Genomic DNA, 20044 nt, shown 5'->3' on the forward strand with positions numbered 1-20044 from the left:
CTTTACGTTGATATTTTTTGTTTACCGAATTGTTTATTTGTTTCATATTTATTAAAACTTCTGTAATCTTAGTAATCTTTGTATATCAATTTGAGGATTTTGAGGTTACTTTCGTTTTCAAATTCAAAATTTTTATATTTTTAGAGATATGTCTTAGTATGTAATATTAACGTAATTAACTCTCGTTTATAGTACAGTTATAGTTTTCTACATTGAAATCTCGTTTATTTTTTGTTTGTGAGTTAAGTACTCAATTTAAATTACTCAGTCAAGTGAGACTCTATAAACAAAACATAGCTGTCTGAGTATAGTTTCTTATCATATATTTTTACCAAGTGAGTTGTCGAACAAACACTGCAAAGGCTTCATTAGAATAAAAAATTTATGCTTCGAAATTTATACAGGTCATATTCAATAGAAAAACTGCTATTTATTTTAAAAGTTTCAAAAAAGATGCCTACACAAACGAACAGCAAATTTAATTTTTAACTATCAATAAAACTTTGCGAAAGTTGAATAAAGTTCGATTCGCCACTTCGCGCTCATTATCACTGAATTTTGCTTTAATGGCAACATACCTAGTACATCAGATGAGAGGAATGTTAACATTATTCAGTTCAATAGAACACGAGAGAAAACATTAATGTCTCATTAAAGTGGTATAACAGTCTACTTTATTTATACCACTTGTTTGTTCGATTCGACACATCTTGGAGACATAATAAAAACAGCAGGATTTCAAAGTGAGTTAGGGAAATTAATTGGTTTGATATATCTAAGCATATATATTATATTTTATAAACTATATATACTTTGCACAAGCGTAGAACTACTCTTCAATGAACGAATAAAATCAATTTTGTGATCCTCGTTTTTAGTACGAGTACTCTATGCGTGCGTGCCGCCATAACCTGAGTCACTAATCACTGAAAGTAATGGTGACAATACATCTGTTAAAGATCAGTATTTGTTTTTGTTTAAACTTGCAAATCTTTATATGAGGTCCGTCTATTATCCATTGTATGTAGGTTTTAAGACCCTGCTTAATTGATTATGAACTTTAAACTTTTGAAATTTTTATATAAGGTCTTTCTATTATCCATGTAGTGTAGGTTAATGTCGTATTCAACAACCGCCTTAATTGGTTTTTTTCATGATTAATTGGTTTTTTCAATACTCGATGATATTCTTTTTAATTAAATAGATCTTGTTTTTTGATTTCAATGAAATCTTTGTGTTTCGTGTTATGAGAATGTTTTAGAAATACTATTTCTGCTGTCTGTGTTATCATTAGTCCGCAGGTTTGGAATATGTACTTATTTATATGTGGTAATAACCTGAATACTCCTATACAGGTTGCCAAACTATTCGACAAGCCGTTTCTTTCTAAATTCCTTTATCATTATTTTTTTGGTTTTTTATAATTAATTTTTAAACGTCTACCGTTCTTTACTAAGTAGATATTTAATATATTTTCTTTAAGTATTTTTTCCGGCTCATTTCCTTATTTTAATGACTTCTTTTTTAATTTATTTTATAACCTATAAATTGTTCCTGCTAAATACTGTTAGGTCCTCTATTTATCTCTTGAAACACAGTTGAGCTTATTGTCATACGATGATACTTTAGTAATGTTCTCATTGGTTTTTTTTTGTGATAGTTTTGGGCAATACACAAGTGGAAATGGTTTTGTAACTTTTTACATATGTATGTATAAATACAAATTTTGGTACAATGTATTAAAAATAATTTAAGGTATATGTATGTTTCGAAAATGTAAGGTATGTTTTCTGCTCTAAAATGTTTTTGGTGATTTGCTGTTGTGCGCGCCCAGAAATGTTCAAATGTACTTTAGCAAAGTACATCTTTGCTGCATAAAGGGTGTGGCTGTATGAAATGATTATATTTTCTGTTTTCTACTACCCCGTACTTTTTAAACGTACTTTTGAAATTAAACTAATTTTGCTTAGATGATGAAAATTATAAGGGGTATAATTTAAAGAAAGGACTTGAATTGCATAAGTGCAAGCAAATTGATGAACTACTAAATATTGACAAACATTTTCGAGGTATGCATTTGATAAAAATATTTAGGTATTTTTGTAAACCATATGCAAGTAATAAGTCTGTGATAAACAAACCTGTGACAAGCAAATCGGAAAGTATGCTAGGTTGTTGTTATTTTTGCTACACATTAAACGTTCCAAAATGTGTTTAAACAAATTTATAACTTTATTTTAATGTAATTGCTACTTCTACAAATTTTTGTATATTTGAATATATTTTGGAATTAAAATTTAGATGGAAACTACGCTAAAAAACTTCTATAGAAAGCTCTACGCAAAATGAGTACTAAATTGAGTATTAAATAAAAAAACGAACAATTATATATGTATATGTCAAAGCTAATTCATAGTATAAATGGAGGTATAATATATTATATAGTAACTAGACAAAAGTCTTATTTTTAATTTTTCGTTTTTATACAAACCAATATCTCTAATTTACCAAAAATATTATATACTTGTACTGCGCAAAATTATGTGTATATGGGTGAGTACCAGGGTGAGTCAGAAACTAACTTATCCAATTTATGGGTTAAAATGAGCATATATTCAGAGAAAATAAGAAAAAACGTTATACGAAGCTATAATACCCTTCACATATATAAAATATTCCTATAAGAATCAGCTATATGATATAGTGGTTCGATCTGAACCATTTCTTCGGTGATTGTATCATTTCCTTAGACAATAACACATGACAAATTTCTGGAATATATCTCATGAACTAAAAAATTTTTCCATACAACCACTTGATTACGATCATTCAGTTTGTATGGCAATAGTGGTCCGATATCGTCGGTTTCGACAAATGCGCAGCTTCTTGGAAGGATATGTGCAAAATTCCAGATCGATATCGCAAAAACGGAAGTACTAATGCACATATGTTACATATAGTATACAGACAGACATGGCAAAATCGACTCGTCATACTAATCATTTACATATACATTTTTTAGGGTCTCCGACGTTTCCTGATAGGTGCTACAAACTTCGTGGCGAACTTATTACACCCTTTTCAGGGTATAAAAATATTGAACCGTTTAGGATAAACATTTTTACATCGCGGATTCCTCTTGAACATAAATTATTCTACAAAAAACTATATCAAGAGCTTTTTTTCAATAAATGTATAAATTTAACTAAACTCGCTTCTTGCAGGAATATTTTTTCCTCTGTGTATACAACGTTAATTTTACACGAAAAGTTCGATGTGTTAATTTTTGGCTCGCCCTAGTGAGTATATTATGTATTTAAGGTTGTGTAGATGAAGATTTGTTTGAGAGAAATTTCTTAGTCATCATAAACTAGAATATGCGAATCCCTACAAAATCTTGGCTTTTTATCAGAGCTTGCTTAGTCTTATTCTAAGATTTACTAACGATTCACAAATTTATATATTTGATTTTTTTTGAGACAGCGAAACGATTTAAAAAGAGATATATCTAACGAAATACGTAAATTTAGAAAGTTTCAAGCAGTTTCAAAGATTTTTTTTTATACCAAGAGGTTGTTTTTAACTTAATTAGTTTTAGTCTATATCCTAAATTGTTTAGTATTTAAATGTATTGTACATGATTTTTTGTTTAATTTTTTACTAATAAATAAAAACGGTATACTAAAGCATGAACGCCTATTTCTTCACAAAGGAGACACTTCTACAGATGTAATTTTAACCAACAATTTATGAAAACCTTTTTTTCCCATATGCAGTGAGGTTATGTACACAGGCAAGTTTAACTTCGAAAACTACCAAAAGTAACGCAATATACTATAAAAAAAATCGGTTAAATATAAACAGTTATCTATTATAAACAAATCGAGGCGTACTATAGGCAGCGAAAAGAGCTTTTGACTTCGGCTTTACACAAAACTTAAAAATGCTAAAATTTCTAAAAATAAAAATAAATTTTTTTAATATATCTCTTAATAATGAATGTAAAAACTTAATAAAAAAAAAGAAAATGCGATGTAACTTAATTGACTGAAACATATTTTTATTATGAAAATAATTTTTTTTTATAAAAATTTTATATTATTTTTTTTTTGAAGAAAATAAAACTTATAAATTATTATTTTGTATTATGAAAAAAAAAGTAAAAATTGTTTTTATTATGAAAAAATAAATCAATTATTTTTTTATGAAAATAAATTACTTTTTATAAAAAAATATTTATATTTAAATAACTGTTTTATTTAAAACAACTTATAAGCTGCTTAAATAAAAGTGGAATGGCATAAGTATAAAATTATAATAAATATTTCAACTGAATTTGTGTGCATATATTGTTTGTTTGTAAAACTAATGTGACTTATACAGTTGCAATATTTTTATATACAAAGGTATATACAATACATATGTATATATTTGCCTTTTGATAGTATAATAATATAATAAGTCAAAAACAGAACTTTTGTTACTTAAAACTACAAAAAAAAAGTTTTGAACTAAAATAATACGAGATCATTGGATTTTATGAATACTTTATTGGAGCTTTGTGATTTCCATTTAAAAAAAAATTGAAATTATATTTGTTTCTAATATTTACTTTTGAACTGCAATAAATGTAAATAGTTAAACTAAAGCTATAAGAAATATAAAATTAAGAATATATTTGGCTTATATTTTTAAAATAATAAAATAAATTAAAACATATTCAAAATTATCTCGAGAGCCAACAGCTACAGCTTTCGTACATAGATATATGCATATATGTATATTTTTATTACATTCAAAACAATTTGATAATTTTGTATTCAACAATATGATTTCGAAGTTTAGTTTTTACATTTTCATATTTTATGTACAAAATTATGCTGAGTTGACTAACAAAATTAATGATTTTAATTTTTTTCAATATATAATTTTATATTATTATTAGTTCACACAGAGTGGAATGGGAACATAACTCGTAGAATGTCTTGTAGGCGATTCTGTGAAATGTCTTTGGCTTCATAATTGTAGATCAGTTGTGAAAAAAATATACTATTTATAATAAATACGGGTTTTAAGAGTACAAAATATTTATACTAACAAAAATAATAAATAATTAGATAAATAAAAAAAATATTTAACAGCAAAAAAATATTTAGCAGTACAAAAAAATACATCTAGTTTAATTACAAAAAAAAAATTATTAATAAGAAGAACAAAACATTAATAAATACATACATACAAAAAAAACTAAATTCACTAAAATAAATAGTTTAATTAAAACTAATTTGTACACAACCAAAAACAACAATATATGCAACAAAATGTTAATGGCAAATAACTACAGTTATTTTTAAACAAAAAAAAAATATAACTAACGCTTTGAAAACTCGCACTCTACGCTAATTGTTACAATCTAAATGATTTAAAATACTACAAATACTTTAAAACAGTTTACAGTTCGGTATTTACCATTGTATTGGAATGATTATTTTTTAACATTTGACCAAGCAACCTATTTGAGTTTAGCAGCCTTTTGCAAATTTTTGAGTTTTAGGGCTATAAATAATGCATTACTTTTGAAAAAATATTTTCTAATGTTTTTTGTAACAAATTTTAGAACCCAAAAATATTTGTTTAATAATCTACGCAAAATTAATTTTTTGTATTTTTATTTATTGTAAAACAAACTTTAAAATAATTCGGTAATTTATTTTAAGAACGGTTAAATGAGTTTTAAAAAATTTAAAAAAATGTTGGCTTACAAAATCAGAAGTCTTTCGAAAGCATCTAACTTGTATTTTTTTTGTAAAAAATTTATAGTTTTTTGTAAAAATCAATTTTTTTTGTGAAAGTCAATATTTTATTTGCAAAAAAAATCTTTTATAAAATTAAAAATATTTTTGAAGGAATTCTTAAAAAAATCTCTGCTGTTTATAAATAATTCTAATTCTGTTCTTTTGAAAAAAATACATATTTCTTTTTATAAGAGAAAATTTTTTTGATAAATTAATATTTTTTTTTGAAATTAATATTTTTATGTGTTTTCAAAATTTTTGGCTTAAAAAAATCTTGTTTAAAAAGAATCATATTTAGTTTTTTTTTTGGAAAAATATCAAAATTTAATTTTTGTTGTAAAAAATTAATATTTTCGAAATTTAAAACTGTTTAAAAATAACTATATTTTGTTATTTTTTTTTTGGAAAAAATCAAAATTTTTTGCGAAAGTCATTATTTTTTTGTAAAACAAAATGAATAAATTTTTTTAATACATTTTTTTTTGTATAAATTGTATATTTTTTTGAAAACATTCGTAAAAAAGTCTCTGCTATTCAAAAGGAATTCGACTTTGTTGTTTTTTTCAATATTTTATTTGAAAACAAAAAGTTATTTTTTTAATTCGATTTTTTTGTAAATTTTTGATATTAAAAAAAAGCATTGTGAAAATTATTAAAAAAATTCATTTGATAGTATATTCTGCCGCTTGAATCAAAAAATTCCAAACTTATATAGGTTACTGTGCCAAAATTTTACAGAATTGCAATCAAATGCATTTCCCAATCATACTTAACCCACGCTGACATGCGTCGCGTTTGCTGTCGAAAAAAGAATAACAACAATGTGCACTCAACCATTGCGCTGCTGAAAAATTGAGTTTTCTATTTTTTTATATATATTTTTAGTGATAATTTGATAATTACCAATACATATGTATGTACATATGTCATATAAAGAAAAATATTAAATGTAATCAAAAAAATTTACGCATTTCGACAATAACTCTACAATTGTATGAATATTGGCTCAGGGTTCCAACGCCTCTACAAGTAGATACTTAATATTACATACATATGCAAGTATATTATGAACACTTACCTTTCGCGCTTCGCTGCTTAAATATTTTATGGAATATAAGTTGCATTATATAATATGAATTACATAATCAAATGGGGTTTCAAAATATCGTTCACCAATTTTTTGTTTTTTTTTTCAATACTAAAAATACTAAAGAGAAAATGTTAAATTTTTTAACAACACAACAACAACAGCTAATAAAAATATATATGTACACTAGGCCAAACAGACAAAACAACAGTATGTGGGAGTGTATGCGCAAACACACACACACACACGCACACACAACTAAGGAATTATACGAGTATATAGTACTTCAGACTAAATACCAAACAAATCACTAATTTTTACAAAAATACGATTAATTGTAATAAAAACACAGTACAAAATTACATTTTCGCTTTTATTAATTTGCTGCTTAATATATAAATATATATATATATATACTAGAGAGTATGTATATATGTATGTATGTGATAGCCGTTATAATAAATTGGCAATTCAATTTGAATGCAAATATATTGTATGTATGTACTCATAACATTAACGCACGAAATATGTATGTAGCTATGTAATTATGTAATTTAAATATATATTTACTTATTTTTTGTTTAGCCAAATTGTATACAACTAGAACATATATTGTAGGTAGTAGGTATGTAACTTTAAATAAATGTAGGTTTTTGCTTACTTTTTTTTACGCAAATTTATTTCACAAAAGTTTTTTTCCAAATTATTTACAATGCATGAAATATTGTAATCAACTAAAAAATAGACGAGTACTAAAGAAATCAAAAATGAAAATTTTCAATTAATACAACAAAAATACTTTCGTAAAAAAATCATACTTAATATATGTAAGTAAGTAAAACTAAAACTAGAAACAAATACATGTAAGTAAACACTAAAAAACTAAGTTTTACAAATTAAAAACTAAAAAATATATAAAATATTTCTTTATACTCATATTTGCCTAAGCCAAAAACTAGACATGCAGACAAGTTCAATTTCCTTTCTAGTTGAAACCATAATACATATGTAAGTATCATATATATGTGTGTGTATGTGCCGTTATTATCCGCCGCTTGTGGCAAATAAATTTTTCAAAACAAAAATTAACTAATTAAACAATTTGCAACTAATTTACTAAACAAAAATTTCAAATTTATTATGTTGTAAGTGTTCGAATGAGTTAGCAATGAAAGTGTTGTACTATATTAATGTGATTTTCGCTTTTACTTAACCTAAAGTTATTTCAAACAAAACTGTTTTGTAAGTTTTTGAAGTAAATGTGAGCATGAGTGTGCCGTAGAGAAGAAAATAGAAGAAACATACTAGTTTTTCTGTAGAAAAATGCGGGCGTTGAACAAGCTCTATTTCTGCTTAAAATTTTTTTGAGGTTATGTTTATTTAATGAAAAGAAATATGTAAACAAAAATTATGAATGAATTATATTTTTGCTGTTACATGTACAGCAAAGTTGATAGCAGCAATAAATTGTAGCGAAGAAAATATCTTTACAACTCAAATAATAATACAATTAAGAAATAAAGTATACAAGTCTTTGAACTAATTTTTACTAAACAATTTTTAAAAGCAAAGAGGGTAAAAATTACTTTCAACTATTAAAATTTTTGATATTTTGTACAAGCTTGGCCACAATTTAGAAGTATTTCACATTTTTAGTGCGAAATGGTTTTCGAAACCAAGTTTATCAAATTTTTGGTGTGTTTTCATATCGCTTGTGTTTACCCAAAAAAATTTATGTATTTATGTTTTTGTTTATTTTATGTTTTATAGAATAGAATCAGCTAATTCGCATGCAGCAGATTTCTAATAAAAATTAAACAAAATTACAAAAAAAACAACGCAAAATATTTGTTCGACGCTTCAAAATAAATTTTCGAAAAAATAAGCAGAAATATAAAATAAATTATTTAAGCAAACTATAAAAAAAGAGTGCAAATAAATGATATAAGAAATTTAAGTTTTAACTAAAATACTTTGATAATAGAGTTATAATTCTAATTTGATGCTTTTTGCTATTAAAACAAAAAAAAAGCTTTTTAAACATTTTTGCAAATTATTTATGATTTCACAGATTTTAAAAAATATTTTTTTGGATTTGAAAATTTTTAAACGTTTTTGAATCAACAAATTTCCACTTTCCAATTTCGAAATTTCGCAGTTGACAAGTAATTCCTTTTTTTTCTTGATTTTTGGGATTTCAAAAATTGTTTAAACTTCTTTGAAATAAAACAAATTTCAATTTTAAAGACAATTTCGAAATTTCGCAGTTAAAGAGTTACAATTTTTTTTGTTTAAAGAAAAGCCAGCATATAGCTTTATATGTATGTATGTCTATGCGTGAAATTGTATATTTACGTTACAGAACTAACCTCAGAATGCGTGCGCAGGCGCAAGATTAAGCTAGTAATACTTTCTGCTGCTGAAATGTCAAAGAATATTTGTACATTCTGGCAAATTATGACAATTAAAATATTACAAATCGTAATTACTACGCTTATATTCTATATATATGTATATAAACTTAATGAGTGATTTCAATGTATGTATGTATTTAAAGAGTATGTTGATGACATTAGTGCGCAATATATATGCAATTAAGTGAATGTTGCTACTAATGGTTAATGTAATATTTAATTAATAATATAATAATAATAATTAAAAATAGTAATATTAATTAAAAATTATAATTATACGCACTATTGATTCCACTTTTCAATTATAAAATATATAAATAAAAAAATATTTATTTAGTAAAAATTTATATTCAAATCGCTTATAAATAATTGCAAAGCAAATAAAAAACAAAAAAAAAACTAATATAAAATACCTGTTCTTACATAAAATGCATAGGTTGTACTAACGCTATATATATTATATATGCAGTGTAAATTACGCTTTAATATTAATGTCAAGTGTTGCTGTAGACTACCGGTATAAGCAATAAAGTTAAAGAAAAGCAATTCGTGTTATTAAAATAAATTTGTATATATAATTATAAGTATTTCAATGTTTTCGTGATTTTTTTTGAAAATAATATTTTATAAAAAATTCACGATTTCGTTTAAAATAACACTTCTTATGCAACATTTTCATAGTAGAACCCTTAAAACCTTTCAATTGTTAAGTACTGTAAGTGTTTAAAAGGAAAAGCAAATAAAAAATTATACTTGATCGCCAAAAAAAATTAAAAATTGGCAAAGAAAAAAAATATATATAAAAAAAAGTGTGTAAATTGAAACTAAAAACACTACATACAATGCAGGCATTACTGTAAAAGTGTAAAAAAAATTATTTTTTTTATAGGAAAAAAATTATTTTCTTTTATAGAAAAATAATAATTTTTCTTTTTAGAAAAAAATTAAAATAATGAAAAACATAAACTGTATAATATTGAAATGAAAATTTGTAATAAATCTAAATACATACACTAATGTTTCGTTGAACTTAGAACTTAAACGCACGTAGCTTTTACTGCCGTTAATTGCTAATATTTATAGGCTTTAATATCATTACAATGTACAATTAGGCATTAATGACATATAAATAGTTTTTATTTTTTTTATAATAAATTCAAAAAATAGTAGTGGGCAAGCAATTACAATATTTATTCACTTCATACATATTTATAAAAGTATATACTAAACTAAATTTTTGATGAAATATTATTATCAATGGAAATACTAAACTAAGCACTCTACAAATTCAATGCAAATATCTAGTATGGAAACGGTATGAATGTAGTGTTTGTGGTATTAATAATTTTGCTTTGTTATTTTATATACAAAAGTAGGGTTTACTGCAGGTGTTATATATATATATGTATATAAGCCATGTTTCAAGGTGTGAGCAACGTATATGGCAATCATTTCGTAGGAAAGGTGTGCAAAATCGGTATTCATATGAGAAACATTTATTTTTTTTAATTCAAATAGGTTGGTATATGTGTGTATGTTCAATTTTAGCTATGGTGAAAGTTCTTCTTTCATAGAAAGTCGCAAAATAGTGGAGAGGGAGATGAGTATTGCGCATTTTTTTTTTGCTTTCTTAAAATTTCCTGCGTTTTGTCAGATATAATTACAGCATTTATTGAAATTTTGTTCGTAAAAACTAAATTTTTGAAAAATACTGGGTTTGAAATTGTATAACAAAACTAGTTTCTTGTTGAAGTACACAGCAGCAACAGAAATTCATGATTTGTAAAATTCGATTCCAGCAAATTATATAAAATAGCAGAATCAAAGATAAAAACGACTGCTTAAAGTGTGTTTTCGAATTAAGCGAATTTCCAACAGTGAGTGACTTATTTCTTAAACTTCTTTGCAACACTAGCTCTCTACAGCAGTTATTTTGCTTAGAAAATACAATTGATTTCTAGCAGTTGCGCCACGTGCAGTAGAGTTGCTACTGCGCTACGACCGCTTTAGCGTATCGAACAAACACACACAACTCTTTGATAATTGATAAAAGAGTTCTGTGGCTCATATGAACTTGCCACCTTAAATGTATGTTTTGTTTTTTAGGAAAGTGTTCATAACTACTATATGTTCAATGCAATTTAGTTTACGGCACATATACTATATACATATGTATATATATATATGTATACATGCGTACTTTATATGTAAAACTACTTGTAGGTCATGTATGTATGTATGTAATGTAATTGGCATGTATATGAATATATATACATATATGCGTTAAATTGTGTGTAGCATGTATTTTGTTTTGTTTGTTGTTGTCATGTTTTTCTAAATTAAACGCAATCAAGTCGGTGGTTTAAAATTCTAATTCTCATTATTTATATAATTATTGTTATATGCAATGTTATGTTATGTTTGATGTTTAGTACTATTAATATATGCTTTTCATTAATTGCAATATATTTTGTTCAATTTTTTTTTTTTTTTTACTTTTTAACTTTGCCTGCAACTCGGTTATAAGGTATAACATTTGTAGATATTACTTTAGCATTTTTTGTTGTATTCGTTTTTTTTTTTTGCTACTTCGTTTAATGCTCTGCTTAGATGCTTAAAATTAAATATATATATATATATGTGTTAATTTTTCAACATTTTTATTATTATTATTATTTTCTTGAGTACATGCGCTTATATTATTTTGGCGCAGAACAAATTGTTCGCATGCGCACACAAAATTTTTTATTTCATTTTTTTTTTTTTTTTGTAATAATACTTAAGAGCGGCATTTGTTTAACAATAACAAATACACAATTTACATATATCATTGAGTTTTACTTCTGAAATTGACAAATGAATTTTGGGCCATGCGCGCGCAAAATGTAAGAAATTGCCATTTGCAGCCACTAAAATGTTGCGCATACTGAAATTTCGCCTTCATGTCTTATCTTTTCTTATATATGTATGTATTCATTGCTTTGAGTCACTTATAACTAAATACATGTATGTTTATACTTTGCAGTTTTAATTATAATGCGCATAGCACTGCAGCTGGTGAGCTATTTAGCGCTGTTTTACTCTCTAGAGTGTGTCTTTTTTCAAATAATTATTCATTATTGCAATCTATGCGTTGGCCTTTTTTTCGTTACCAACAAAAAACGCGTTAATTTCGCGCACTTTTGGGTGTTAAGCAAATCTCTTTGGCGCTTTTTTGCCACATTATTGTAGCATGCGCTTGCAAATGAGCTTTTTACTTTATGTTGGCTTGAGCTAAATAACTAGCAAAAACAAAAAAAATAGAGCGCACGCATAACTTGTATGCTTAAATTCATATATGTAATAATTATGTTAATAATAAGCATTTTATACACATTTGTAGTGTTTTTATTTTCTTCTTTTTTGTTTGTTTAAATATAATTCAAGTTGATATTGAGAACTTAAATTGTATGTATGTCGTAGTCAGCGTCTCACTAAATTAATTAATAAAATTCAATGCTCACGCTTACAACAAGAACTATGCATTTATCACAAATTGTTGTAATTGTTGCAATGCGCATGCGCGCACACACACACACACATATTTACAGCGTGCGTTTAAAGAAATGTATTGTGGCTTGGCGCGCATGCATTAGTAAGCATGAAATGGATTTATTTCCATAAATATAAATAATTTGCTTTTTTTCAATTAAGAGTATTTTTACTTCTGCACACTCCACATTTGGTTGTTGAAAAACAAGCGAAAAAACAAAAAAAAAACAACGCACAATTCGAATTTTTTTAAATAAATTCAACTTTGTATGCTACGCTTTAGACATACATGCCCATGCCGTACATTTGACTCCAGTCAACACCCTGAAAGCTGGACATGTCCACATTGGTTAGCGCATAGCTCTGATATGGATTGGCTGCAGCGGCGGCCGCGCTCAATTGATTGCCGGCGACCAAAGCCGCTTGTTGTGCAGCGGCTGCGGCAAGCGGATGATGTGCCGCCTGAGCGCCATGCGCATTCGCAGCGCCACCTGGGCCGGTAACGGCAAGCGCATTGTGTGCGCTCTGTGCAGCGGATACGCCTTGTGTATTGGCGGCATTGTGTTGCTGTGCGGCAGCAGCGGCGGCATGGGCATGGGCAGTGTGTTGCTGTTGAGCGGCGGCAGCAGCATTCGCATGCTGTTGCTGTTGTGCCGCGACATGTTGCTGTTGCGCCTGTACCAAGGCGTTGGCGGCGGCAGCACTCGTCGGTATGGGATATGGTGCATATCTGTGGGGAGGTGAGAAAAAAATATATATATTATATATAGATGTTATATTTAGTTCCGACACAAAATTAGCAGGTTGTAGATACTCGCGCTTACCTGACGCTGTGCAAGGCCTGTGGATATGTGGTAAGCAATTTGCCAAAGCTAGCCGGATTGGCGGCGACCGCAGCGGCGGCGGCATTTTGTACTTGGAAGGGTGACTGCGAGATGAGCGCTGCCTGTTGTGCAGCAGCGGCTGCAGCGCCATTAGCGGCATGCAATTGCAATGGTGACGGCCCTTGCAACATGGCCAATGAACTCATTGTGGTGACGCCGGCACGTGTACCAATTAATTGACCCTGTGCTGTCGGTATAGGCACACCCAATGTGCTCAGCATAATACGTTTCTGCAACAGTTGTGCAGCAGCTGGTGTGACAGCCTCCTTGGGCTGGGCTTTCTTGCATTCAACCTTCTTGTTTTTTATAGTGTGAAAGTGTATCTCACAAACGCGATCCACAACATCCTCATTCTCGAATGTAACAAAACCGAAACCGCGATGACGTTTCGTCTGTTGATCCATCAGCATGACGGTTTCCTCCACAGTACCGAATTGATTGAAATAGGCTTTCACCTCATCGGCGGAGGTGTCTTGTGAAACGCCGCCAACGAATATCTTCTTTGTTTTATTGGCTTGACGTGGCCGATTCTTGGGTGTGGCATGCTTGGGATCGATCTTCTTGCCATCCAGTGTGTGTATGGGCACCTGTAGCACTTTGTCAACGCTACAGGGCTCTTGGAATGTTATGAAACCAAAACCGCGACTACGCTGTAAGTCATAACAGCGGCAAGCGTAAACGATTTCGTGTTGAAAATGGAGATGGGAGGGAAAAAGTCAAAATTATTTAATATTAGTAAAAGGTGTAGAGATTGTCATAAATACTAACGAGAGATAGCTACTAAAATACGAATACATTATTTTTAATAAGAAAACATCTGTTGCAACTAAGTTCAACTAAGTCGTACAACTGCAGTACGCAAGAGCAATTCAAGTCAATTCAATTTACTCAACGCTAGGCAATTTATAATAAATTTTATTTTTGCTTTTATAATTTTCTCAAGTAGTAAAGGAGTATGAGTATAATTAAATTGCAATTGTACATTTGATTATAAGAAAGTTATAAATTATTACGTATGTATATTTCACATGGAGTTAAGAGATTTAATTCAATTGTTGGATATAAATACTATGCGTAGAAGTAAAAAAGAGACGTTAAAAACGATTTACTTTATATGTATGTATATATATTGGCTGCTGTAAAGAAATCAGTAAAATATAGTCTAGTAGTCAAACAACTCAAACATAACCTAGACGCATTATCTATACATACATACATACATAAAAACAAATTTACGTATCTAAACCTAAACCAAAACGTTAAGAATTTTTTTTTTTTTCTTAAAGCGCCACAACTCAATTTAAGGGATGCGAGTAATTTTTAGCAGCGCTTAACGCACGATATTCACATATTTCAGTGAACAGTTAATTAACAGAATAAAAACAAACTCTGTAGGATAAGTCAAACATCTTACATAGCACACATTAATAGTAAATGTTGTGTTAAATTTTGATTTTATTTACTGCTAAAACGATATTCGAGGTTATACTATTACAAAGTTTTTGTTAAACCGCTGACTATTTTAATTTTTAGGTTAACTAGATACGATCGCACAAGCAGCCAAACAGGGTTACCTAGGCGAAAAAGGTTTCTAACAACCGGCTTCAAATTTCAAAAAGTATTGGCAATTTCTACAATTCAAAAAATGCTAGGTGAAAACTAACTTTTCTTTCGCACTGAAATGTTTTTCAATTGTGTTTCGAATTTTTAGTTCCACGGCAAGGTTTACTAAAGAACATTTGATGCAAGAGTCGTCTAAGCATTAAAGAAAAAAATTTTTTTTTTTCAAAGAAAGCAACCAATAATAAAAAATTAATTTGGTTTCGGCATTAAGTAGGCATTTTAGTAAGGAACACAGTGGACAAATAAAAATATGAATGAAAAACATAAAAAAAAAATGACAAGAGCCTAAGGGGGGGGCGAGTGTACGATAGTCGAAAAAAGAGGCTACAAAAACTTAAAAATTAAATATTTTTACAAGTGTATATCAATATATACCGGACTAAAGTTTATTCTAGGTGCTATTTACACGCATACATACACACCACGCACACGTACGCCACTGGAGACACGCTCAAAAACAAATAACCAGGTATTGTCAGCCTAACAACAGACTTGCGCCGCTAAACCAAATTGAACGCTACATAACAAATACTTTTATATAACTATATAATTGGATTTAGTTACTTATACGAGTATATATATAGTATGTATGGTTGAAAAAAATACGCTTAAATGATAGTTAAAGTTTTACGCTAATGAAGCGCCTAATTTATAGTCTAAGTATAACACACATATTGTATTTAAAGCAGCATACAATTTCAGCTGCTGAAAACTAAAATTGTACAATATATGCACACGACCCTACAGCTTTATAATATAATATATTGAAGTGTGTCTACGCAGCACACCTTATTAAATATGCGGTATGTCTTAAGGACAAAAAGCATTAATAAAATTACGTTATTAACAATAAATTACAATAGTTTATATATAGTAGTTTATAGTGACAAGAAAAAAAAATACATAATTACAGCGCAAAGGTACACGCACTCTGTTACAATCATTTAAGAAACATTTTTACAATTACAATAAGAAAAAAATATATTTTACAACTATTTTTTGGCACTTACAGCTAAACGTTTTAATTTGTGATACATTTTGGATTAAACTATGATATAAACTTTGCATTTTTCTTCCTTTTTTTGGTCCCTTCAAAATTAGCAGAAATTTGATTATTAATTACAATTAACAATACATATATTAAATGGTATTATACAGCCTTGCTTTTGTACATATCTATACTAATATGTGCCTAAATGATGTAAATACGAGGAATGACTAATTCAAAATATTCGTTTTATATGCTGCTAGATTTTTTACTTATTTTTTAAAAATTATTTTCTGTATTATTGCGCATTACGCTTACTTATTGCTAAGGAAATAAACGTACTACGAGACGGTAGCGCCTTTTCAAAGCTTCGACACTTGAGTTTAATCATTTTTGGCTACTTATTATTTTCTGTATTCATTAAGTAGATTATTTTTGTTAATTTATACTAAAAATGAACTTGATAAATTTGTAACAATAAATTTTTTTTTTTGGCGAATATGAAGAAACCAAAAGTTGCTAAATAAAATATCAACAATGAAATGAAATCAATATGATTATTTGAAAATCTATGCAAGAAAAGGGTTTAAAATGTGCTGTTATAGAAAAATTTACTAAGAATGAAAAAAAATATTTCACACAAAAATATAAGAAAGCTAGCTAACTATATTCATTAATTAGAAACTGAACTGCAGTAAGCAAAGAGAAAATAGACTAATTACAGTACTAAAGAGGAGATTAAAAAAATATGAAATATAAAACATTGGACTATTCGACTATTATTACAACTGCTGCTAGAATAACAGTCAACGTTTTTGGGCTTCCTTGATTAACTTGTGTTTAGACCCTTGCTAAGGCATTAATAGTTTAACCTAAAGGCATATACATAATATACATACAGACATTGATAAGTTTTTAAAAGAACGTTATGATTTTAGAACTAAATGTTGTAAAAATAATGCATAACGTTAATTTAATTAAAATAAATGAAAGCATTTGAAGCAAAGTAGTTCAGCTAAAGTATTTTTATACCCTGAATGGGGTATATTAAGTTTTGCATACAAAATAAAGTGCTTGTATGGAAAACTTTTTTATTTGACACGATATCTTATACAAATTTAGCATAACTTATTGTCCAAGGTAACGCTATAATATTCGAAAAAAAAATTTCAGATCGAACCACTGCAGCATATAGCTGCCATACAAACAGAACGATCAAAATCAAGTTCTTGTATGAAAAATTGGTTTATTTGACAAGTTATTTGCACGAAATTTGGCATGGATAATAGCACGAGTCAACGGTACAATCTCTGAACAAATTATTTAGATCGAACCACTATAGCATATAGCTGTCATACAAAGTGACTGAATTTTTTGATATTTTAATTACACAAATATAGCGTTAATGCCACTTTTTATTATTTTCACTCAAACTTTTCTTTTAACTGACTTTAATTTGAATTTAAACTAATGTTATGCAAGCATTAGTCTTTTTTACAAAGAAAAATTATTTTATCACAGCAGAATTCAATTATACATCATAATATTTTTCTAGTAAGAACATCAGCTATTGACTTGAAGTTAACTGTTTACAGGAATTAAAGATACATACCTAGTTATATATTTAACTAAATCTCTTGTTATAATTTTATTTTACACGTACATATAGATAGGTACACTACAATAGTATGTGTTACAGAATTGTACAATTCAACATTTGTCGACTGTCATTATTTTGAGCAACTGCTAAACTGTTCTAAAACAATAATTATGGATAAATAAATGCTTATTTTCTACGCAATATCATATTTTCAAACGATGAAATCAATTATATATAAACCGACTAAATTCGAATAATTATTTTTAATTGATTACAATATACAATTTCTTTTTAAGTATTATCATAAATACATATATATTACTGAGGGTTGATAAGGCACAAAAATTCATTACAATTATAGGTGAATTTACAGCTTAGGGGGTCAATTGTTTGTAAATGGTAGTAGTATAAATATTAATTATATTTAAATACTCAATATACTATTGCAAAAGTTACGAATTTACTGCGATTGAGTCCTACTTTTAGATTTACGGGTAATTTGTCATTAATGAGCATTTGAACAAATACGTTTACAATTTCCTATTCGTTAATATTTCATATGCGACAGAGTTAGGTGGAAAAATGTTATATAGACAAATACCTATGATTCTTGAAGTAGAACATGTCAAACGAGTGCGCAGACTGTGTTGAGCATATGCAAAATGAATAAGGTTGCTTGTCTGTCAGCATAATTCCAGTAAAGTACATGATAGCGAGCCAGAATAGCTTCTCTGTACAGCACTTTTTCATGTGGTTATCCTTTAATAATTGCAGCTCGACCAGTTTTGCTGAATGTCAGTAGTAGTTGTTGTTGTTTGTTCGTAATCCTGTCGCGCAGCTGCCACATAATGCTTATGCTGTTATTGAATAGCATAAACGAACGGTAGTATTCTACTTTATTTATGTGCTTGCGCTTTAAAACGTCGGCCAATGACTCAGGTATGCCACAATTTCAGCACAGTTTAAGTCGTAATACACAAATTCATATGTATATATGTGTGTGTTGCTTGCTCCGTTTGACTGGATATTCCATGCGCATGCGTTTTGCACCACCTATCCTTGCTCATGCCGGCTTAACCGTTAACATATCTTGCCTGTTGACTGTGTTTTCTCTAAATTCTGTACAAATCCATAGTAATGTTGTTTTTAATAGCGTAAATAAATCAATTTCGACAGCGTCAGCTTATAAAATACATAACTCGCTGCTTTCGTTTAAATTTTAGCTTACTTGAGATATGATTAAATAGAAAACTACATACATATGTATATGTTTTACATTTGCCTGCTGGATATTAGCTTAATTTATAAGTACGAGAATATTTTATGGATTTTCGGTTTGGCATAATTCTACATATAACCACTTAGTTGTAATATAATTATACTATATATGCTATACCTGAGGAGTAATATTCAAGTTGTTTAACTGATTTCGAAAATATTAAAACTTACATTTTAGATAATATTCTTTAAGTTTCCTGTCAATTGAAAAAACTGAATGAACTACGTGATACTACTATATAAAATAAATAAAATTATTTTGCGATATACACAAATTTCATTACAAACACACCATTGAAGCCAGGTGTGTTTTTTGCCATAGAGATATATTTCGTTAGTATGCAAACGCATGCACACTCCACAGTATGCAAACAAAACAAAAACGATCATACATATAGCAATTGTAGTATGTTTAGAATAAAGAAATGCATAAGGGCAAAACAGCACGGAATTTTGAAGACAATAACAGAAGTAGTGAACGAAACCCGTTTCTCAGAGTCGCAAAACCGAAAAATTGTAAATAAAATTTGAACATAGCGGCAGGATATGCCAAAATTGTACGAACAAATGAAAATGCAACGTATAAAAGGTAAAAAGGATGGCACAATAAGCAGTAACAGGCGTTGAAGAGCTGAACCCCAGACAAGTAAAGAATAGCAGTATCGATTGTACTGTTTTATATTCCTGTTCAATTCAGCAGTATCCTGTGCCATAGCCCTACAACGAAGCCCAACTGTGCGCTGACGCGGCATGCCATGCAAGGGCACACATTTTATACGCTTATACATATGTATGTATGTGTTATATTGTAATCTAACCAAATTGAATTGAACAGCTGTAATAT

General features: G+C 28.3%; 2 protein-coding genes across 6 annotated transcripts in view; one reads left to right on the forward strand and one right to left on the reverse strand.

Annotated features, from left to right (window-relative positions):
• Positions 1-20044, forward strand: part of ymp (yellow-emperor) — a 48751-nt gene that overhangs the window by 24167 nt on the left and 4540 nt on the right. The window lies entirely within an intron of this gene.
• Positions 11869-20044, reverse strand: part of msi (RNA-binding protein musashi) — a 308511-nt gene continuing 300335 nt past the window's right edge. For all 3 annotated transcript variants that reach the window (XM_070109355.1, XM_036378152.2, XM_036378154.2), the window contains 2 exons: positions 13652-14361; positions 11869-13557 (listed from right to left, as the gene is read on the reverse strand). In XM_070109355.1, the coding sequence (XP_069965456.1) occupies positions 13107-13557; positions 13652-14361 (1161 nt within the window). In that variant the 3' untranslated portion in view covers positions 11869-13106. The remainder of the gene's footprint in view (positions 13558-13651; positions 14362-20044) is intronic.

The sequence above is a fragment of the Bactrocera oleae genome, chromosome 2, assembly GCF_042242935.1.
Source record: "Bactrocera oleae isolate idBacOlea1 chromosome 2, idBacOlea1, whole genome shotgun sequence".
Classification (NCBI taxonomy): Eukaryota; Metazoa; Arthropoda; class Insecta; order Diptera; family Tephritidae; genus Bactrocera; species Bactrocera oleae.